Here is a 23,862-nt window from a genome sequence, read left to right on the forward strand (position 1 = left end):
TTGTCGGTTCTCTCCTCTCTCTCGCTCTCTCTCTCTCCTCTCTAGCTCTTTGTCGGTTCTCTCTCATGTCTCTGTCGTCTCTTGCTCTTGCTCTATATCTGTTTTTCATCTCTCCTCTCACGCCTCCCTCTCTCTCACTCCCTTCTTTCTTCTACTTTTTTCCTGCTGTGACAGCGCTGAGAAAGAGTGGGTTAGCAGTGCACTACATTGCTGCCTGCCATAAGTTGAGGGACAGTGTCTGACAGACCAATCAACCTGCACATGTACTCTACTATATGGCTATTGTTATTGTTGAATGTATGGTTATTTTGACCCTTGGTTATTGTTGTTACTGTTGTCCCGTTGACAATTTTTGATTCTCATTTTTTATTTATTTTTATATTGTAAATATCCAAAATAAGCTTTGGCAATATGTATATTGTTACGTCATGCCAATAAAGCGAATTGAATTGAATTGAATTGAGTGAGAAAGAGAGAGGGATGGAAAGAAGAGAGTGAGAGATGATGTTCCTGCCTGCCCCACTTCTGAAGAACCTGCTTTCTGTCCTTTTTTGAGAGATTGAAGGAAAGCAGTGTTTAAATGAGGCCAGTTCATTGGAGGACACCTCACCCCTACTACCTAGTGTCTTGAACTGTCAATCAAACTACTGAACACCTCACCCTACTAATATCTTGAACTGTCAATCAAACTACTGAACACCTCACCCCTACTAATGTCTTGAACTGTCAATCAAACTACTAAACAAATGTAACATAATTTACCCTGGATTCATTATAAACTTAAACGGTCTCTCTCTCCCTCTACAGCATATGATGGTGATGGAGGACATGCTGAAAGACTTCCTGCTGGGAGAGCACCTCCTATTGGTAGGAAATCAGGTGAGTTACAGGGCCAAAGACCAATCACAGCTTTTGCATGATTGAAATGGCCATTTAAAAATGGCTTTCGCTGCAATCCAAAGAGAGCAGTTGGCTCCTGACCCATCATTAGGGAATCACTTTATTGAGCGATCAATTAAAACCAATCGATAGCCATAGCCAAACTCAGTTAGGTCCATTGACAGCCGTGAAGAGAACTGCATAGAGTTGCATATAGAGCCAATTTTAATACAGTGCTGGGCCTGTATTTGAAAGGTCCGCCCTGTCTGGGTAATCTCATTCATTATGATCTGAAGGAAAAACTGATCTTAAATCAACATTCCTACTCTGAAACAGTTTTGATCACAGGTCACTGTGAAGTAGGTCACAGTAGACAGCTGTGGGTGACTGATTACAGGGACTTTATGACCCAGTCTCTGTCTGTCCCCATGGGCCATCCATCCTCCGCCCTTCAGCTCTGTCAGCGTGGACACTCCATCCGCCGCCCACGCTTCCTCCGTAGTGGACATCATGTGCCCTCTGCAGGGCCCTAGGGTGTTAGGGGAGGGAGGGAAGGAGTGGGCGAGCTTTGGGAACGGAGCCATCTCACAGACACACACAGCACACGCTCTGGGCCTCAACGGATATTTTAGACATGTTGGAGTCAACTGCAAGACTGATGGTTAGGAGTTGTGACAGGGATGTTCTTTAACAATGACTGGATGTGAAATACTCCTCTTTAGATGAGTTCCCTTGGAAGTGTGTGAAGAGAAATGAACTGAGTCCTGTATTGAGAATGATGAAACGTACATTATTTCGGGCACTTTATACATGAAATATGTGTTGACTTTATTGCCTTAATATTATACTGTATATTGAATACAATATTTGTGTGCGTACTCACAGGGAGTGGGAAAGAATAAGATTGTGGACAGGTTCCTCCATCTTCTCAACAGGCCCAGGGAATACCTGCAGCTCCACAGGTGAGAGGTTAAAGGTCAGAGTGTGTGTACCAGCGTGTGTTTGGCGGGGTAAGACGACCGTATCCCACTATCCAGGATTGTTTTCGAGTGTGGGTATATTCTTGCCATCTGTAAACTGCATCCCTTTTCTAATGGACCATCATGGAGTTTTAGCTGACACCGATGTGGTCGTGTCATGTCAAATTGAGTGCATTTGCGCACAATTGAATCACCCAACATTTCTGTTTTTAGCATAACAACCAGGTAAATAAGATTCCCATCTTAAATAGCGGGAGTGTTTTCCACAGCTGAATACCACTTGTCTTGTATATGTGACAAACAAGTCATTTATTTCTTTTTAACAACTTGAGAAAAGGGTGTCTGTGAAAAGCAGAGTGTGGGTAGCACTCTCTGTCGCTGCTCTCCCTTGGCTCTGACTCTATCTGAGGGTGTTGCAGACTTTTTTGGTCCCGGAGAAATCAGGACAGCAGTGTTCAGGCCAGTGGGACTGCAATAAAGCTGTTAGATAGAACACACACCCATATAGGTGTTCTCTCTTTTTTCCCCCTTTCTTTAAAAAAAATATATTTCGATTTTTTTCCTTTTTAAATGTTTTTCTCTACAGATACAAACATATACATATGAACCACAACTTACAGACCCATACAAACAATGACTCTCATCTGCCCAGAACCCACATGCTCACATCCCTAGTGCCTACATTCTTTTTTGCCACAATCATTCGATTTTTCCATTTTGTTAATGATGGCGGATTGTTTGATTTCCACGTTTTTAGTATATGTTTTTTCAAGATGAGAAGAGAATCGTCCTCCCCATTGGGTATCTCCCTACACCCCCATATGCCATATCTTGAAATATGCAGACAGACGGATTAAAAGTAAGTTTACATTGTAATACTTCTGACTGCCAACTTTCTAGCTTTGCCCATGACTTGTTCGTTTTACACCTAAGTCATGACTCTGCCGTTATGCTGTACAATTTGTGATTTAAAAAAAATCTTGTATAATAAATGCTATACAGTGCATTTGGAAAGTATTCAGACCCCTTCACTTACCACATTTTGTTACGTTACAACCTCCCACAGTTGACAGTGCATGTCAGAGCAAAAACCAAGCCATGAGGTCGAAGGGATTGTCAGTAGAGCTCCGAGACAGGATCGTGTCGAGGCACAGATCTGGGGAAGGGTACCAAAACATTTCTGCAGCATTGAAGGTCCCCAAGAACACAGTGGCCTCCATCATTCTTAAATGGAAGAAGTTTGGAACCACCAAGACTCTTCCTAGAGCTGGCCGCCCGGCCAAACTGAGCAATCGGGGGAGAAGGGCCTTTCTCAGGGAGGTGACCAATAACACAATGGTCACTCTGACAGTGCTCCAGAGTTCCACTGTAGAGATGGGAGAACCTTCCAGAAGGACAACCATCTCTGCAGCACTCCACCAATCGGGCCTTTATGGCAGTGTGGCTTAGAGTTTGCCAAAGGCACCTAAAGACTCTCAGACCATGAGAAACAAGATTCTCTGGTAAGATGAAACCAAGATTGAACTCTTTGGCCTGAATGCCAAGCGTCACGTCTGGAGGAAACCTGGCACCATCTATACGGTGAAGCATGGTGGCGCAAGCATCATGCTGTGGGGATGTTTTTCAGTGGCAGGGATTGGGAGACTAGTCAGGATCGAGGCAAAGATGAACAGAAAAAAGTACAGAGAGATCCTTGATGAAACCTGCTCCAGAGTTCTCAGGACCTCAGACTGAGGCAAAGGTTCACCCTCCAACAGGACAACGACCCTAAGCACACAGCCAAGACAACGCAGGAGTGACTTCGGGACAAGTCTCTGAATGTCCTTGAGTGGCCCAGCCAGAGCCCGGACTTGAACCCGATTGAACATCTCCAGCGAGACCTGAAAATAGCTGTGCAGCGACGCTCCCCATCCAACCTGACAGAGCTTGAGAGGATCTGCAGAGAAGAATGGGAGAAACTCCCCAAATACAGGTGTGCCAAGCTTGTAGCGTCATACCCAAAAAGACTCGAGGCTGTAATCGCTTCCAAAGGTGCTTCAACAAAGTTTTGAGTAAATGGTCTGAATACTTATGTAATTGTAATATTTCCGTTTTTTATTCTTAATACATTTGAAAAAATTCGAAAAACCTGTTTTTAATTCGTCATTATGGGGTATTGTGTGTAGATTGAGGGAAAAAACAATTGAATCCATTTTAAAATAAGTCTGTAACGTGGAAAACGTCGAGGGGTCTGAATACTTTCCGAATGCACTGTTTACACTGGATTAAGTGTACATTTTCGTTAGCTGTCATTTCATTAGTTATGCTCTCCCTCCATCTTGGGCCAACATCAGTTCTTTTTAAGTTTTGGTTCAAATATTTATATATTTTTCTAAGAGATTGGAAGCTGGATATGCTCTCTGCAAGGTTTTGTATATCTTCCCTATCATATGAAAGATTGTTTCATAAGGTTGCTTGTTAGGGAGTGATATTGTTTCTTGTAGAATACGTTTCATTTTCTTCCCTATTGTTATAGTGCTCTTACCGAGGAAGTTGTAAATGTTCTTAGCTTTATCCTTTGACAATAGACACGTGAAAAGATTGTGGGGATGAGCATTCACATCTTCAATATGCACAAGTGCTTCTCAGGGGCTTCTATAATTAGCCCGCTACGTCACCTTGATAGAAACAGAACAAAGAAACGGAGCATTGGTTACGGCTGGCCTGATTTCAGACCACACACATTGATATTAGTTATTGATGTAAGTTAGAGATGTGCGTTCATGCCAAGTATAGCCTTCAGGTGGTTCAACATGGAAAATATACCAAACAAGGTTGCCCTGATGGGGTAAGCAAACACTTGTATCCAATCTGAATGACAATAAGTGCATCGAGGTAAGGAAGATAAAACAACCGCATAACACGTTAATCATAAGTAGAGTCTTCACAACAGAATGATCCTTGGGAGAATAACACATTCACCATTTATGTATTGAGAACGAGAGCATTTAGGTCCACACCGCGTGATAACATGAAGAAACCTGCCGTTTTTTAAAAGGATTCTGAAAATCAGGTTGCGGTAGCTTCAGTGTTGGACTACCTACAACATGGTTGTTAATGCAGACACACTTGTAGAACGGCTGTTTCAACAGAGGCTCTGAATAGGATTGTAGTTTACCTGGCAGGGGTATAGACAGGACACATGCACGTGTCAAAGAATATACACACACACACACACACACACACACACACACACACACACACACACACACACACACACACACACACACACACACACACACACACACACAGAGAGAGGAGCAAGCACTGCACTCTCAATTACAAAGAGACAGGAGACCGGTCTCACTATGCTCACCATGTGAAAACATCCATAGGTGTGTGACAGTCAAAGGATCAGTCTATTATATAGCACTGGGACAGTCAGACAGATAGACAATAATGTCAGTGGTCCCCTAGTAATCATTCTGCTTGACTGGACAGCAGCAATCACACAATAGCCTAGTCTAGAGATAAGATGCAGCCATCAAGCCAGACTTCAGTTCCCAGGGGAGAGACAGGCGTTCAGTTGATGGCTTTCCTTTTGAAGCTCCTGAGCTCCCACTCCTGTGCTTTGCAGAGCAACTTGACTGTAGGCTAGGTTTTTTTTTTTACCCTTCTGTCTTACATGAGTGAGGTGGGGAGAAAAAACAGCAGTTTACGTGTACGTTCCATTGTCATGTCAGATTCCTGCCCTCGTGGAGTGTCTCTGTAATTACTGAGAGAAAGTGGAGGTTGCCTGGTGAAAGTCGTCTGAAAGACGGAAGCGGACAGGGACAGGGCTGCGTGTAGATGTGACCTAGTTAGCTACTATAGCTGTGTGTGTGGCCTGGTTAGCGCTAGCTAATTTTAGACCAAAATCATGGCTTTGGGGAGGCAGCCTGTCATGAAGTGTACTGAGATGAGTGTGTGGGTGTTGGCATGGGTGTATGTTTGCGGGGTGTGTGTGTGTGTGTGTGTGTGTGTGTGTGTGTGTGTGTGTGTGTGTGTGTGTGTGTGTGTGTGTGTGTGTGTGTGTGTGTGTGTGTGTGTGTGTGTGTGTGTGTGTGTGTGTGTGGGTACGTCCACTGAGCGGTGTCTCGAAAAGATGATTGAGAAGCAGCCTGTCCATCGAACAGAAAAACCGGGGCATGCTGTATAGGTCACACATTGACAGGGAGCAGACTCGTGTATTTTTTGATCTTAAATGGAATGTGGCCTGGATGGGGCGAACCGTTCCATCTCTTGTACGTTTTGTTATTGACTGTAAAGTGTGTAACCCGCCCTTCCACCCTCTCCCCTTTCCAGGGACACTACAGTTCAGACCCTGACCCTACAGCCTTCTGTTAGAGATGGAATTATCATATACGAGGACTCACCGCTGGTCAGTATGACTTCTCTCTCTCTCTCAAATTCACTATGCTTTAATTGCATGAATGCCAAGGTCAATGTTGCCCAAGCGAAGTGATACAAAAACAACAGTGACAACAGTAAGAATAGTAGCTATAATACTAAAGGAAAGCAGTGTGTATATACTGCATATACACTGAGTATACAAAACATTAGGAACACCTGCTGTTTCCATGACAGACTGACCAGGTGAATCCAGGTGAAAGTTATGATCGCTTATTGATGTCACTTGTTAAATCCACTTCAATCAGTGTAGATGAAGGGGAGGAGACAGGTTAAAGAAGGATTTTCAAGCCTTGAGACAGCTGAGACATGGATTGTGTATGTGTACCATTCAGAGGGTGAATGGGCAAGACAAAATATTTGAAGTGCCTTTGAACGGGGTATGGTTGTAGGTGCCAGGTGAAAAGGTTTGTGTCAAGAACTGCAATGCTGCTGGGTTTTTCACGCTCAACAGTTTCCCATGTGTATCAAGAATGGTCCACCACCCAAAGGACATTGAGCCAATGCTTGACACAACTGTGGAAAGCATTGGAGTCAACATGGGCCAGAGTCCATGCCCCGACGACTTGAGGCTCTTCTCAGGGCAAATGGGGGGTAGTGCAACTCTGTTAGGAAGCTGTTCTTATTGTTTTGTACACTCAGTATATTATATTATACGTTCAGTACACTCAGTGTATTATATTATACATTCAGTACACTCAATGTATTATATTATACATTCAGTACACTCAGTGTATTATTATACATTCAGTACACTCAGTCTATTATATTATACACTCAGTGTATTATATTATACATTCAGGGCACTCAGTATATTATATTATACATTCAGGACACTCAGTATATTATACATTCAGTACACTCAGTGTATTATATTATATATTCAATACGCTCAGTATATTATACATTCAGTACACTCAGTATATTATATTATACATTCAGTACACTTAGTACACTTTTATACTTATGCAATCTCTCAGAGTAGCAGATTTTGTTTAAAAAGTAGTAATTACAGTAAAATAACATATTTTGACACACCTGTTTTCAGTACTCCAGCACCCTACCCTTGTGAGAATAATGACACTGAGCCTTTTTCTAAAATGTTTTATGAGATTGGAGAACATGTTGGGAGGGATTTTAGACTGTACCTCCATGCAGAATCTTTCCAGATCCTTGATATCCTTCGTCTGCTCTTATGGACTGGCCTCTTCACTTCAAACCACAGGTTTTCAATGGGGTTCAAGTCCTGAGACTCAGCTGGCCATTGCAAAATGTAGATTTTGTGGTCATCTAACCATTGTCTTTATGGATTTTGATTTGTGCTTGTGGTTATTGTCTTGCTGGAAGATCCACTTGCGGCCAAGTGTTTTTGGCTAAAATGTTCTGGTACTTGGTAAAGTTCACGATGCCGTTGACCTTAACAAGGACCACAGGACCAGTGGAAGCAAAATAGCCCAGTAACATCAAAGATGCACCACCATATTTTACCGTAAATATGAGGTACTTTTCTGCATATGCTTTTGTTTTTTGTCTCCAAACCCACCACTGGTGTGCATGGCCAAAGACCTCTATTTTCATGTCACAAATAAATATCCAACACAGAAATGTTATAATGTTCAACGATCAGAATCTAATTAAACTATTTAAAAAAATAATGATTTAATGAAGGTGGTACTTATATTGTCTATTACTTATAATACACGGAGAAAAGAATACATTTAATGTTTCCCCCTTTAGCTTGTGGCAAGCTGTGACATACTGTGCTGCCAACTCTATAATCAGACCTTTCCCCAAAAAGTATACCGTTTATTTTTGTTTGATTGTTACTGTGAATGTAGAACTTTTCATTTTGAATTTGGGGAAGAAGGACTCCTTAATGAATATATATTTGGGGCAGGTGATTAGAAAGTGTTCTTCAATTTCTATCTCTCTTGGCCCACGGTGATGACATAGTCTGTCCTCTCTGTTCAGCCATGTTTTTTGATGGTGTCCTGTCAGTTGCCAGTCTATGATCACTACTTCTGTATTTGGTTCAGGTTTTTATTTGTTTGGCGTCTTTTACACGGGTTAAGTATTCAGCTGACGTCTTTTTTTTCTCCTCCAATGTTTGGTAGCATTCCCATCTTTCTCTGACCTTTGACCTCACTCCGGTAATAGTCGATGTATGCGTTCTAGTTATTCACCTCCAGCTGTGAACATTTTACTCTTGGGGCTAGATCACTTGTTCATTTCAATCTTGTGTTTCTGGGTTTTGTTAAGTGTTGCTCTCCATCTCTCTCTCTTACTCTCCTCCATCTCTCTCTCTCTCCTACTCCCTTTAACACTCAATTATGGTATTTACACACTCTGTGTGTAGGTGAAAGCTGTGAAGATGGGCCACATCCTAGTGATAGACGAGGCAGACAAAGCCCCCACTAACGTCACCTGTATACTGAAGACCCTGGTGGAGAGTGGAGAGATGATCCTCGCAGACGGACGCAGGATCGTCTCTGGTACACACACACACACACACACACTCTCACATGGACTGCCAGACACACAAACACAGTATTGTTTACATTCCTCTGTGAGGCTAGACTATTCAGCATAGTGACAGTCTATTAGGTACGTTTAGTTAGAAGTGGAAAGTAAAACCAAGCGTAAACAGCCTACGACTCTGAGTCTACTGGTACCTGTCCATAAAGGCTTTTATGCTCACCCCTGTGAGTGGCTTGGATGGCCCTGGATTGTATATCATAGATCTGTTTATCTTTGTTGTCATTCTATCTTCTATTTATCCCTTAAATAATCCCCCCCCCCCCCCCCTGTCTCTGAACAGTACCTGGGACACTTCTTTGTCACCTGCCTAAACCACTCTTTGTTCTGGCTGAAGAGAGTAGTATGCGAGTGCGTGTATGTGTGAGTGTGCATGTGTGTTTTGTACTTACAGTGTGTTGTGTCCTCATTAGACCCATTAGAAGCAGAGAGGAGACCTAACACCATAGCCATGCACCCAGACTTTAGGATGCTGGTCCTGGCTAACAGACCTGGTTTCCCCTTCTTGGGAAACGACTTCTTTGGCTCACTGGGTAAGGCTCAGCTTTTGCAGTAACACTTTATGTACCTACATAAGGACTTCATAACACATTCATAAGCCATAGTGGATAGCATTTGTATGTCTCTGTGTCCAGTATGACTGAATTTAGCGGTAGTTTCGTGAGCCAATGCTAACTATTGTTAGTGCAATGGCTGGAAGTCTGAGTATCTACTAGCATGCTAGTCGCTGCATTAGCGCTAGTTAGCAACTTCCTTCAAACTGCTCGCAGAGACATAAACATGGTATCCACGAGTTCATCTGACTATGGGGAAGCAGATTAACGGCCTCATTGCCAAAATCCCAAAGTATTCCTTAAAGAGCGGCAACACTTTAGTCGAACGGTCTCTACATAAAGGACTTGAAAACACATTCATAAGCCATACATAACACGTTCATAAGTAGCACACAAGCATTTACGAATTGCCTGGTTAAAAAATAAAACACCAAATTGATGTTCTCATCAGCTATGTCACGGTCACTTATACGGCATGTTGACACATGTTGACATAACCATATTACAGGTGACATCTTTAGCTGCCACGCGGTGGACAACCCCAAGCCGCAAGCGGAGTTTGCCATGCTGAAGCAGTACGGGCCAGCGGTTCCCGACGCCACCCTGCACAAGCTGGTGGCAGCCTTTGGAGAGCTACGTGCCATGGCAGACCAGGGCACCATCACCTACCCATACTCCACCAGGGAGGTGGTCAATATAGTCAAACATCTGCAGGTATGTTACAGACACATACACACACACACACACACACACACACACATACACATACACATACACATACACACACACACATATACTCGTGGCAGAACAGTGGTTTGATGCTTTAGCGGGTCACAGAGTTATTTTATGAATAGTTAATAATGTAGTGTTTAATTCATGGGGGGGATGTCCTAAGGGTGTCCTTGTGTCTGAGTGACCATGTTACCCACCGCCGGATAACTCCCACTTCCATGACCTCAGCCTGCCTGGAGAGAGACATGCATGCGTACACTAAAGAGACCGGCATATACTGTATACAGAAAGTATTCAGACCCCTTGACTTTTTCCACATTTTGTCACATTACAGCCTTATTCTAAAATTGATTTAAAAAAAAAAACATTTCTCTCTCTACACACAATACCCCATAATGACAAAGCTAAAATAGGTTTTTGGAAATGTTTGCATATTAATATATATTTTTAACTGAAATATCTAATTTACATAAGTAATCAGACCCTTTACTCAGTACTTTGTTGAAGCACCTTTGGCAGCGATTACAGCCTCGAGTCTTCTTGGGTATGACGCTACAAGCTTGGCACACCTGCGTTTGGGGAGTTTCTCCCATTGTTCTCTGCAGATCCTCTAAATCTCTGTCAGGTTGGATGGGGAGCGTCGCTGCACAGCTATTTTCAGGTCTCTCCAGAGATGTTCAATCGGGTTTAAGTCCGGGCTCTGGCTGGGCCACTCGAGGACATTCAGAGACTTGTCCCGAAGCCACTCCTGCGTTGTCTTGGCTGTGTGCTTAGGGTCGTTGTCCTGTTGGAGGGTGAACCTTTGACCCAGTCTGAAGACCTGAGCTCTCTGGATCAGGTTTTCATCAAGGATCTCTCTGTGCTTTGCTCCATTCATCTTTGCCTCGATCCTGACTAGTCTCCCAGTCCCTGCCGCTGAAAAACATCCCTACAGCATGATGCTGCCACCACCATGCTTCAACATGGGGATGGTGCCAGGTTTCCTCCAGACGTGGCGCTTGGCATTCAGGCCAAAGAGTTCAATCTTGGTTTAATCAAACCAGAGAATCTTGTTTCTCATGGTCGGAGAGTTCTTTAGGTGCCTTTTGGGAACGCCTTCCCTGACAAAGGCCCTTCTCCCAGCTCTTCAAAGAGTCTTGGTGGTTCCAAACATTTTCCATTTAATAATGATGGATGCCTCTGTGTTCTTTGACCTTCAATGCTACAGAAATGTGTTGGTACCCTTCCCCAGATCTGTGCCTCGACACAATCCTGTCTCGGAGCTCTACGGACAATTCCTTCAACCACATGGCTTGGTTTTTGCTAGGACATGGACTGTCAACTGTGGGACCTTATATAGACAGGTGTGTGCCTTTCCAAAACAGGTCCAATCAATTGAATTTACCACAGGTGGACTCCAATCAAGTTGTAGAAACATCTCAAGGATGATCAATGGAAACAGGATGCAGCTGAGCTCAATTTCAAGTCTCATAGTAAAGAGTCTGAATACTTATGTAAACAAGGTATTTCTGTTTTTTTATTCTTAATACGTTTGCAACAATTTCTAAAAACCTGTTTTCGCTTTGTCATTATGGGGTATCGTGTATAGGTTGATGAGGACAATTTTTTTTATTTAGTCCATTTTCGAATATGGCTGTAAGGTAACAAAATGTGGAAAAGGTGACGGGGTCTGAATACTTTCAGAACTCACCGTATAGGCCAAGCTTGTCCAGTGGCCTGATGCGTGGAGTGGTGGGGGGTGAGAGAGTAGAACGCTCAGAGAGGCTATTTTGGTACATCACAGTATGTTTACATTGACTAACCATCTCCCTCATCCAGACAGCTGCTCCATATGACATGCTTCTATTTTTACCTCTCGTATCATTAATCATCGGGGCAGAGAGGAGTGTGCATGCGCGCTTGCGTGATTTTCAGTACATCCCCATGGCAACACAGAAAGTGAAGTTAGTGTAGTTAGCAGGGAAAGTAGGGAGGTAAGAAGAGAGGGATGAGCTGTGTATTGTCCTCACACTGACCCTGCTGGTTACACTTCCACTACTGCTGGGTGTTTACTCTCTCTCTCTCTCCATTGCTCTCCCCCTTCTTTCTCTCCCCCTGTCACTCACCGTACAGAGATTCCCAGATGAGGGTTTGGCCAACGTGGTGCGAAACGTCTTTGACTTTGACTCGTACAACAAGGACACGCGGGAGGTACTGATCGAAGCGCTGCACAAGCACGGCATTCCCATCGGCGCCAAGCCCAGCAGCGTCCACCTGGCCAAGGAGTAAGACCACCGTGACCACCGGGGAATCACCAACCGTACACACACACACACACACACACACACACACACACACACACACACACACACCCTGGCCTCTAGCATACACTGGCACCCTGAGCCGGAACAGACACATAGAAAGAGGGAGAGAGGACAGAAAGAAGTGTGTACGGTCACATGAGCTGGGCACTGAGTCGTGGTCAAACACTCTGACTGTGACACAATCAGTGTGCCTTGCTAGAGAGGGGCTACGGTGAGGCTTGTTCAATAGGCCACTAAAAAGACACTAATTGGACAAGCCACTTGCTGCTAGCTGTTTAATACGATTAATACCCCCCCCCCCCTTAGACATGACCATGTACTGACAGTGTACCTCCCCCAGGTCAGTGAGGATAGCATGGACAGTCCGTTTACTTTTCCCTACACACGAGTCTGCTATCGTAGATTAGTAACTGTCTACTGTGCCTCGCAAGCATAACCACTCACTACTGGCCACCGTTGATGGTTGGTTATACAGTATGTATATACTGTTATGTATCTACCTATACGGTTGGTTATACAGTATGTATATACTGTTATGTATCTACCTATACGGTTGCTTATACAGTATGTATATACTGTTATGTATCTACCTATACGGTTGGTTATACAGTATGTATATACTGTTATGTATCTACCTATACGGTTGGTTATACAGTATGTATATACTGTTATGTATCTACCTATACGGTTGGTTATACAGTATGTATATACTGTTATGTATCTAGATATATGGTTTGTTATACAGTATGTATATACTGTTATGTATCTAGATATATGGTTGGACAGTTGTGTGTGTTACTTCGCCTTTTTTATATATTCGAATGTTTTAGGTATGAATGTATGCTGTTTTTACCGTCTCAATATTCCTCTATTCCGATTAAATGAAGTATTTCCTAATTTCACTAGAAAGACAGGTAAGGATTAATTTAAGATTATATTCCACCTCATCATAAATGTATAGGTTTTAATAAAGGAAAATATTTGTTTCTTCTGTCTCCTGTTTTTCATTATAAACCCTGTTTTTGTGAAGTGTTCTTTTATAATCCTCAAGTAGAAGAATCTTGAGGGCCAAACAGGGAAGAAACAAGTATTTTCCTTCCATGATGAGTCTTTATGAGTCTAGATTGGTATGATATGATTATGTTTAATAGACTAGGTTAGATGTGCTATTACTATGGCTGTCTACAGGTACTGTAAGGCAACCTGATTCCTAGCATGGCAACTTAACACAGCAGGCACCAGGGTTGGATTCAATTCAGAATTGAATTGAGAATGCATTTAATTCATATTCAGTTCTTGAATTGTAAATTAAATTTAATTGAAGTAAACAGTATACAGAATTTCAATTTGAATTAAATGAAATATCATTTCATTTGGTGAAATTCAAATGCCTCATTCTATTTTAGGTGTATATACAAATATACATATTGTACATAAAACATCAAACATGTTATATACATGCATTTAAAATATTGTTGAAACAATTGATTTTCAGGACAAACTCTTAAAATTAATGATCAAGGGAAACAAAACCTGTATGCAAATATTCAAAGTTAATATATTTCATTAAACACTTTCCAGAATGCATTAGTTTGACACTCAAGTTGACCCTGAGGCCTTCAAAAAGAAGCCAAAAAAATTAAATGGTTGGTGGAAATATAATAGGCTATTCTAAGCACTAAGGTTAAAAGAGTAAATGAACATTGTTTCCAGAGAAAAGTGATATATTCTTTGGTATCTGGAAGTGTGACCTGTCCGATTCAATGAAACTCATGTTCTATGACTGAGTGAAATTTCTTTGAATTGCACTGAATTCAATTCTACTTCCTATCATTCAAGTTCTGCATCCTGTGGGGTGGGGCTAATTCAATTCCACTTTATATTCATGAGTTGAATGGGAGTCAATTCCAAAATGTTATTGAGCCCAACCCTGGTGTGTACCGCGTTGTCGTATTCAATTTCCCATATTTATTAAATAGAAATGCTTTGGTCACAATCTAAAATGGGATTTAACCAATACACGGAATAACCTTCCACAATCTTTTTTGCCCAGTTGTATCAAAGTAAATATCTCTACTCTTTGAACTCGAGCAGTCCAAATTGGGACAAACACTTACTAGACACGTTGTATAATGCGTTCAGAACTTCAATTTTTAGGGTGATTTCTATTGAGTTGGACAGTTCCTGGTGGTTTGGTATATTGTGGTGTTGTTTCTTGCATCCCACCTGCGACCTATTACACCGTGGCCGGTGGCCTAAACCCAGCAGTGAGTCATGGGAATGTGTGGGTTTCCATAGAAGATCTGGACAGACGCAACAAGGGAGGTCAGCCAGATACACACCCAGATACACACACACACACACACAGTATTTATACACAGACCACACAAAATGCTATTTATTCACAGCCCACACAAAACGCAAAACTTATTGATATCCCCTAGTCTGTATTTTCAGATTAGTGCAGTTGAGGGAGAGAAGACGATGAACGTTTGATTGAGATGCACCCCATATCTTTTTACTCAAATCCCATACGATATGGCCTCACGATTGGGGCAGTGGTCTAAGGCAATGCATCGCGGTGCTAGCTGTGCCACTAGAGATTCTGGGTTCGAGTCCAGGCTCTGTCGCAGCCGGCCTCGCCCGGGAGACCCATGGGGTGGCGCACAATTGTCCCACTGTCGTCCGGGTTAGGGGAGGGTTTTGCCGGCAAGGATGTCCTTGTGCACTAGTGACTCCTGTGGACATGGTTGCCAGGTGTACGGTGTTTCCTCTGACACATTGGTGCGGCTGGCTTCCGGGTTAAGTGGGCATTGTGTCAAGAAGCAGTGCGGCTGGTTGGGTTGTGTTTCAGAGGCACGGCTCTTGACCTTCGCCTCTCCCGAGTCCGTACGGGAGTTGCAGCGATGAGACAAGACTAACTACCAATTGGATACCATGAACTTGGGGAGAAAAAGGGGTAAATTTAATCCCATACGATACAACACTTACCCTATATTCACGTAGTGCACTTAGTTTTAGTCAGTCCTAGAGCCCTATTTGTGCTTTAGGGAATAGGGCTTCATTGAGATGTATCCTAAGAGTCCTTCGCACCTTTCTGATAGTGCTGTGTGTGGTTGTCATGGTAATGACCAGTGACCTCTCCCCCTCCCTCCTAGGCTTCCCCTCCCAGAGGTCAGGATGTCTGGCTACTGGACCACCAACCAGGAGGGGAACGCCCGGCGGAAACTGCTCTGCCCTACAGAGACGCACCCCATCGATATAAAGGTACTAACACACACACACATTTAAAGGTACTGACACACACACACAGTTTAAAGGTACTAACACACACACACAGTTTATGAAGTGCATAGGGGCTAGAGGTTTCTAGACAGGGCTGTCAATTTGTGTCCTTGACTTTGTGCACTGCGTTTGTAGGGGCCAGTGTTTTTACGTGTGCAGGGCTACCCCTGTGAGAGGCAGGAGTCCAGAGCTCTGAGCTTCACCGAAGAGAAAGCTACCTGGCAGATCCCCATGAGCGAGGTCAACATCATCTGTGACGTCACCACCAACAACGGTAGGAGATACATACACATGCCACACGCATGCATTTAAACACACACACACACACACACACACACACACACACACACACACATCGCAAACTATGCGGCTACATGTAACCCAGTGTGTCTGCACGCAACGAGAGACCAAGAGTACACAACAGCCCCCTGCCTCCTCCACACACTAACACACTAACTTCCTGTTTCAGATGCCATCTACATGGCTACGTGTAACCCGGTGTGCCTGTTTGCGATGAAGGAGAGCGGAGACACAGTCCAGTGTATGGAGCTGTATGATGTCTTCCCCAGGACCATCAGTGGAGTCTGGCAGCCCTTCGTGACTGTCGCTGCCCTGGGCAGCCCACTGGAGGGACAGGTGGTGCTACATGAGGAACAGGTAGGGGAGACCTCAGAGACGTACCCACCTCATAAAGCTCCAGACTATGAGGGATGACTTAAAACGGCTAAATATGCACATACCGTGCACTCTTTCATAACCCTGATTATTATACAGCTTTTACGTATTAGGCGGGAAGAAATAGCCTTTGTTTTGGAGAGGACAGGAAAACAGAAAGAGAGAGAGAGAGAGAAAGTGAGTGATAGTATATAATTTCTCCTGTCCAAACAAATAGAACTCCAGATATCATAACAGAGGTTATGCAGAGGTCAAGGCTCTCTCAGGGGAGAAAAAATAAAACAAGAAAGAAATGTTTTTAATGGAACACTGTCAGCTAGCCAGAACACACACGCATGCATGCATACACACACGCACACACACTCCAGCACCAACTCCCAAAGAGTGACAGTTGGTTTCTATACATATATATATATATATATCTATATCTATATATCTATATATATATATATATATCTATATATATATATCAGAGTTCAAAGAGCTAGGCCATAAGGAAGCTATTACAGTATGGTAGAGGGAGGGTTAGTCCTGGGATAGCTGTTCCCCTGCCCCTTGGCTTTCCCCATAAAAAGTGAACTGAAGATTTAGCAGTGTGCGTCATGAATAAAAGCCTTGGCTTAGCTGAGCGAGACCCTCTTACACGCACGCAGACGCGCATGCACAGCGACTACTGACTGTAGTGGAAGATTAACACTGGATAGTGGCGCCCTCTGGTGACTGGGGTGTGAAGGGAGGAATGAATCTATGGTGCTTTAATGTCCGTCAAGAGGAGACCGCTCATCGCAGTGCTAGCTGTGCCACAGACAAAATCCTTGGTCCTTCCAGGTGTAGCCTACCTGCATAACACAGCTTAGTCCTGCAGATCACTGTGGCCTGATTCTCCCCCAATTGCTCCTTCTAACCAAGTGCTCTCTCTCTCTCTCTCTCTCTCTCTCTCTCTTGCTCTCTCTCTCTCTCTCTCTCTCTCTCTCTCTCTTGCTCTCTCTCTCTCTCTCTTGCTCTCTCTCTCTCTCTCTCTCTCTCTCTCTCTCTCAGAGTAACACAGTATTACATCTAGACGTATTAACAGGAGCGGTGAGGAGACTCATTCTGTCACAGGAGCCAGAACAGCCCGCCCCTAAAGCTTCCAATTGGTGGAGCAGCAGCAGCAGCAAGGAGGCACAGGTCTCATACCCACTGAAACGCCATTGGGCCATCTGACCACTTCCTTTATACCACTTGTACAACAAAATCCACAAGATAAAGTCATACATGATATGCCACATACACAAGATACAGTATGTCATACATGCGTAGAAGTTTTTTTGTGAATATTCTCTTTAGCAGAACAATGACTCGAGGCAACAAAACAGGTTGTCACCTGTGTACTGTACACTATGTAATCCAGAATGTTTTTTTTAGGGAGGTCATAAGATGTGCCGGGAGTTTGCCTACAAGAACTGGCTCCTGTTCTTCAAGGAGGGCGGGTAAGCTCAGCTCATTGCTACGCTACCTCCTTCCCCTTTGCTTTTTGGAAACTGTAAAGTGAAGTGTGTCCCTCCTGTGTTGCTGTAGTAACCAGTTGGATGTGCTGGATGTGCTGGAAGGCCGGGTTCACACCATCTCCCTACCCATCAACCTCAGCAAGGTGTTTCTGGTGGCAGAGGATCGCTGGCTACTGGTGGAGAGCAACACCAACAAGTAATTAATCCTCTACTCGCCTCTCCTTTACTCTGCTCCTCTCCTTTACTCTGCTCCCCTCCTTTACTCTGCTCCTCTCCTTTACTCTGCTCCCCTCCTTTACTCTGCTCCTCTCCTTTACTCTGCTCCTCTCCTTTACTCTGCTCCTCTCCTTTACTCTGCTCCCCTCCTTTACTCTGCTCCCCTCCTTTACTCTGCTCCTCTCCTTTACTCTGCTCCTCTCCTTTACTCTGCTCCTCTCCTTTACTCTGCTCCCCTCCTTTACTCTGCTCCTCTCCTTTACTCTGCTCCCCTCCTTTACTCTGCTCCCCTCCTTTACTCTGCTCCTCTCCTTTACTCTGCTCCCCTCCTTTACTCTGCTCCCCTCCTTTACTCTGCTCCTCTCCTTTACTCTGCTCCCCTCCTTTACTCTGCTCCCCTCCTTTACTCTGCTCCCCTCCTTTACTCTGCTCCTCTCCTTTACTCTGCTCCCCTCCTTTACTCTGCTCCTCTCCTTTACTCTGCTCCCCTCCTTTACTCTGCTCCCCTCCTTTACTCTGCTCCTCTCCTTTACTCTGCTCCTCTCCTTTACTCTGCTCCCCTCCTTTACTCTGCTCCTCTCCTTTACTCTGCTCCTCTCCTTTACTCTGCTCCCCTCCTTTACTCTGCTCCTCTCCTTTACTCTGCTCCTCTCCTTTACTCTGCTCCCCTCCTTTACTCTGCTCCCCTCCTTTACTCTGCTCCTCTCCTTTACTCTGCTCCTCTCCTTTACTCTGCTCCCCTCCTTTACTCTGCTCCTCTCCTTTACTCTGCTCCTCTCCTTTACTCTGCTCCTCTCCTTTACTCTGCTCCCCTCCTTTACTCTGCTCCTCTCCTTTACTCTGCTCCTCTCCTTTACTCTGCTCCCCTCCTTTACTCTGCTCCCCTCCTTTACTCTGCTCCTCTCCTTTACTCTGCTCCTCTCCTTTACTCTGCTCCCCTCCTTTACTCTGCTCCTCTCCTTTACTCTGCTCCTCTCCTTTACTCTGCTCCCCTCCTTTACTCTGCTCTCCTCCTTTACTCTGCTCCTCTCCTTTACTCTGCTCCCCTCCTTTACTCTGCTCCTCTCCTTTACTCTACTCGCCTCTCCTTTACTCTGCTCCCCTCCTTTACTCTGCTCCCCTCCTTTACTCTGCTCCCCTCCTTTACTCTGCTCCCCTCCTTTACTCTGCTCCTCTCCTTTACTCTGCTCCCCTCCTTTACTCTGCTCCCCTCCTTTACTCTGCTCCCCTCCTTTACTCTGCTCCTCTCCTTTACTCTGCTCCTCTCCTTTACTCTGCTCCCCTCCTTTACTCTGCTCCCCTCCTTTACTCTGCTCCCCTCCTTTACTCTGCTCCTCTCCTTTACTCTGCTCCTCTCCTTTACTCTGCTCCCCTCCTTTACTCTGCTCCCCTCCTTTACTCTGCTCCTCTCCTTTACTCTGCTCCTCTCCTTTACTCTGCTCCCCTCCTTTACTCTGCTCCTCTCCTCTCCTTTACTCTGCTCCTCTCCTTTACTCTGCTCCTCTCCTTTACTCTGCTCCCCTCCTTTACTCTGCTCCCCTCCTTTACTCTGCTCCTCTCCTTTACTCTGCTCCTCTCCTTTACTCTGCTCCCCTCCTTTACTCTGCTCCCCTCCTTTACTCTGCTCCCCTCCTTTACTCTGCTCCTCTCCTTTACTCTGCTCCTCTCCTTTACTCTGCTCCCCTCCTTTACTCTGCTCCTCTCCTTTACTCTGCTCCTCTCCTTTACTCTGCTCCCCTCCTTTACTCTGCTCTCTCTCCTTTACTCTGCTCCTCTCCTCTCCTTACTCTGCTCTCTCCTCTCCTTTACTCTGCTCTTCTCCTCTCCTTTACTCTGCTCTCTCTCCTCTCCTTTACTCTGCTCCTCTCCTCTCCTTTACTCTGCTTCTCTCCTCTCCTTTACTCTGCTCCTCTCCTTTACTCTGCTCCTCTCCTCTCCTTTACTCTGCTCCTCTCCTTTACTCTACTCTTCTCCTCTCCTTTACTCTGCTCCTCTCCTCTCCTTTACTCTGCTCCTCTCCTCTCCTTTACTCTGCTCTTCTCCTCCTTTACTCTGCTCCTCTCCTCTCCTTTACTCTGCTCCTCTCCTCTCCTTTACTCTGCTCCTCTCCTCTCCTTTACTCTGCTCCTCTCCTTTACTCTGCTCCTCTTCTCCTCTCCTTTACTCTGCTCCTCTCCTCTCCTTTACTCTGCTCCTCTCCTCTCCTTTACTCTGCTCCTCTCCTCTCCTTTACTCTGCTCCTCTCCTCTCCTTTACTCTGCTCCTCTCCTCTCCTTTACTCTGCTCCTCTCCTCTCCTTTACTCTGCTCCTCTCCTCTCCTTTACTCTGCTCCTCTCCTTTGTGGCGGCAGGTAGCCTAGTGGTTAGATCGTTGGGCCAGTAACCAAAAGGTTGCTGGATCGAATCCCCGAGCTGACAAGGTAAAAATCTGTTGTTCTGCCCCTGAACAAGGCAGTTAACCCACTGTTCCCCGGTAGGCCGTCATTGTAAATAAGAATTTGTTCTTAACTGACTTGCCTAGTTAAATAAAAGTTAAATAAAGGTAAAAAAATGTAATACTCTTCTCCTCTCCTTTACTCTGCTCTTCTATTCTCCCTCATTCACCTCTCTTCTTTCCTCTTCTCTCTTCTCTTCTCATTTCTTCTCTTCTCCTCTGCTCTTCTTCTATCCTCATTCATCGGGGGGGGGGGGGGGGGCCCGGGGGTGTTTTGTTTACAGGAAGTTCCTGCTGACCAAACCCATGCACATGGGAGCAGAAGACTCTGGGGTGTGTCAGCTACACAGCGTCAGTGAGGACGGCGTCAGCACCGGCCATGGAGCCAGCTCAGGTAACACAACAAACAGAGCACTCAACATATAAGGTGAGGACATGAGTCATTTAATGTCCCTGACACTATGTCCATACCCATCCTCAACTTCCTTTCTCCTCCCCATCTCTCTCCCTCGCTCTTACCTCTCGCTTTTCTTATTTCTTCACCCACCCCATCTCCCTTTCTTACCCCATCTACCCCCACCTGCCCATATAAATCTATATCTATGTCTCCCTCCTTCTCCCTACCTCTTTCCCTCTCTCTCTCTCCCTCCTTTCCTCTCTCTCTGCTTCCCTCATTTCCTCTCTCTTTCTCCCCCCCTGCCTCTCTCCCTCTCTCTCTGTCCCTCCCGCTCTCTTTCCTCCTCCCTCCCCCCCCCCCCCCCCCCCTCTGTCTCTCAGATGCGATGTGTGTACCCCAGACAGTGGGTAGTGACCAGCTGCCTAATGAGAACCTGAGTGCAGCCCTGGGTCAGAAAATAGTCTCTCCCAACCGACTCCTGTCTGACACCTCCTCCTACGCACGCATCATAGTGGGCTTCCCTGACCTCATGGTGAGAGACCAGCGTATAATGATCAATTCGTTTTTTTATCATAGCTATCAAGACTTTTGGTTAGAGAGATACAAAAGTATCTATATCCACAGTAAAACGAGTCCTATATCGACATAACCTGAAAGGCCGCTCAGCAAGGAAGAAGCCACTGCTCCAAAACCGCCATAAAAAAAAGCCAGACTACGGTTTGCAACTGCACTTGGGGACAAAGATCGTACTTTTTGGAGAAATGTCCTCTGGTCTGATGAAACAAAAATAGAACAGTTTGGCCATAATGACCATCGTGATGTTTGGAAGAAAAAGGGGGAGGCTTGCAAGCCGAAGAACACCATCCCAACCGTGGAGCACGGGGGTGGCAGCATCATGTTGTGGGGATGCTTTGCTGCAGGAGGGACTGGGGCACTTCACAAAATAGATGGCATCATGAGGACGGAAAATTATGTGGATATATTGAAGCAACATCCCAAGACATCAGTCATGAAGTTAAAGCTTCATCGCAAATGGGTCTTCCAAATGGACAATGACTCCAAGCATACTTCCAAAGTTGTGGCAAAATGGCTTAAGGACAACAAAGTCAAGGTATTGGAGTGGCCATCACAAATCCCTGACCTCAATCCCATAGAAAATGTGTGGGCAGAACTGAAAAAGCTTGTGCGAGCAAGGAGGCCTACAAACCTGACTCAGTTACACCAGCTCTGTTAGGAGGAATGGGCCAAAATTCACCCAACGTATTGTGGGAAGCTTGTGGAAGGCTACCTGAAACATTTGACCCAAGTTAAACATTTTAAAGGCAATGCTACCAAATACTAATTGAGTGTATGTAAACTTCTGACCCACTGGGAATGTGATGAAAGAAATAAAAACTGAAATAAATCATTCTCTCTACTATTATTCTGACATTTCACATTCTTAAAATAAAGTGGTGATCCTAACTGACCTAAGACAGGGAATTTTTACTGGGATTAAATGTCAGGAATTGTGAAAAACTGAGTTTAAATGTTTTTGGCTAAGGTGTATGTAAACTTCTGACTTCAACTGTAATTCCTTTTAATAAGAGATATCATGACATTTGATTAAAGATGTCATGACTTTTGATTAGAGGTGTGAAGTTAGAATCGCTTTGTTGTTTCTCTCTCCCTGCACTGTAGTCTCCTAATGAGGTGTACAGCTTTAAGAGGGACGTGGACCTATCAGAGATGAGGGGCGGGGACTCGGGAGGTCAAATGTTCTCCCGGGGCGGGCTGAAGTCCAGCGTGGCCAAACGGACCAACTGTGTCAGTCTGCTGTCGGCCAATCAGGTGGTCCGGGCCCTACCACCTGGACAGGTGCCCCTAAAAGATATCTTCCCCCCAGGTCAGAGCCTCACTGTACAATATCATAGCTGACTTTGGTGTAGAGACAACCGAGTCCTATTCGTACCCTTAACCTGGGATACTCAATCATTTGTTTGTGCGTGCGTGCGTGCGTGGGTGGGTGTTTTTAACGTGTGTGTCACACAGACGTCACACCCCCGATGACCGCTGCCTACCTGGAGGTGACTGACCTGAACTCTAAGAAGCTGAAGTATATTCCTGTCCCAAGGTATATCTGGACTCTGATAGCACACTAACCCAAATCCACCCACACATAGCCGCTACCTCCCTGTACACATACAGTGCCTTTGGAAAGTATTCAGACCCCTTGACTTTTTCCACATGTTGTTAGGTTACAGCTTTATTCTAAAATGGATTAAATCTACACGCAATGCCCCATAATGACAAAGCAAAAACAGGTTTTTAAAAATGTTTGCAAAAAAATAACTATTATCACATTTACATAAGTATTCAGACCCTTTACTCAGTACTTTGTTGAAGCACCGTTGGCAGCAATTACATTCTTGAGTCTTCTTGGGTATGACGCTACAAGTTTGGCACACCTTTATTTGGGAGTTTCTTCCATTCTTCTCTGCAGATCCTCTCAAGCTCTGTCAGGTTGCACAGCTATTTTCAGGTCTCACCAGAGATGTTTGATTGGGTTCAAGTCCGGTCTCTGGCTGGGCCACTCAAGGACATTCAGAGACTTGTCCCGAAGCCACTCCTGCATTGTCTTGGCTGTGTGCTTAGGATCGTTGTCCTGTTGTCCAGACTGATCGCTCTGGAGCAGGTTTTCATCAAGTATATCTCTGTACTTTGCTCTGTCCATCTTTGCCTCGATTCTGATTAGTCTCCCAGTTCCTGCCTCTGAAAAACATCCCCACAGCATGATGCTGCCACCACCATGCTTCACCTTAGGGATGGTGCCAGGTTTCCTCTAGACGTGACACTTGGTATTCAGGTCAAAGAGTTGAATCTTGGTTTCATCAGACCAGAGAATCTTGTTTCTCATGGTCTGACAGTCTTTTAGTGCCTTTTGGCAAACTCCAAGCGGGCTGTCATGTGCCATTTAC

The 23,862-nt window shown here is 44.8% G+C and overlaps 1 protein-coding gene across 1 annotated transcript in view; it reads left to right on the forward strand.

Annotated features, from left to right (window-relative positions):
• The window catches only part of vwa8 (von Willebrand factor A domain containing 8), an 86,285-nt gene that overhangs the window by 31,059 nt on the left and 31,364 nt on the right, over positions 1 to 23,862 (forward strand). The window contains exons 20-36 of the mRNA XM_082967038.1: positions 808 to 879; positions 1,765 to 1,841; positions 6,183 to 6,258; positions 8,644 to 8,779; positions 9,236 to 9,355; positions 9,885 to 10,090; positions 12,221 to 12,372; positions 15,570 to 15,678; positions 15,832 to 15,970; positions 16,166 to 16,353; positions 17,410 to 17,538; positions 17,776 to 17,840; positions 17,929 to 18,054; positions 20,793 to 20,902; positions 21,286 to 21,437; positions 22,586 to 22,790; positions 22,937 to 23,018. Coding sequence (XP_082823164.1) covers positions 808 to 879; positions 1,765 to 1,841; positions 6,183 to 6,258; positions 8,644 to 8,779; positions 9,236 to 9,355; positions 9,885 to 10,090; positions 12,221 to 12,372; positions 15,570 to 15,678; positions 15,832 to 15,970; positions 16,166 to 16,353; positions 17,410 to 17,538; positions 17,776 to 17,840; positions 17,929 to 18,054; positions 20,793 to 20,902; positions 21,286 to 21,437; positions 22,586 to 22,790; positions 22,937 to 23,018 — 2,144 coding nt within the window. The remainder of the gene's footprint in view (positions 1 to 807; positions 880 to 1,764; positions 1,842 to 6,182; positions 6,259 to 8,643; positions 8,780 to 9,235; positions 9,356 to 9,884; positions 10,091 to 12,220; positions 12,373 to 15,569; positions 15,679 to 15,831; positions 15,971 to 16,165; positions 16,354 to 17,409; positions 17,539 to 17,775; positions 17,841 to 17,928; positions 18,055 to 20,792; positions 20,903 to 21,285; positions 21,438 to 22,585; positions 22,791 to 22,936; positions 23,019 to 23,862) is intronic.

Source organism: Salmo salar, chromosome 21 (genome assembly GCF_965601325.2).
Source record: "Salmo salar chromosome 21, fSalSal1, whole genome shotgun sequence".
In the NCBI taxonomy this organism is placed as follows: domain Eukaryota; kingdom Metazoa; phylum Chordata; class Actinopteri; order Salmoniformes; family Salmonidae; genus Salmo; species Salmo salar.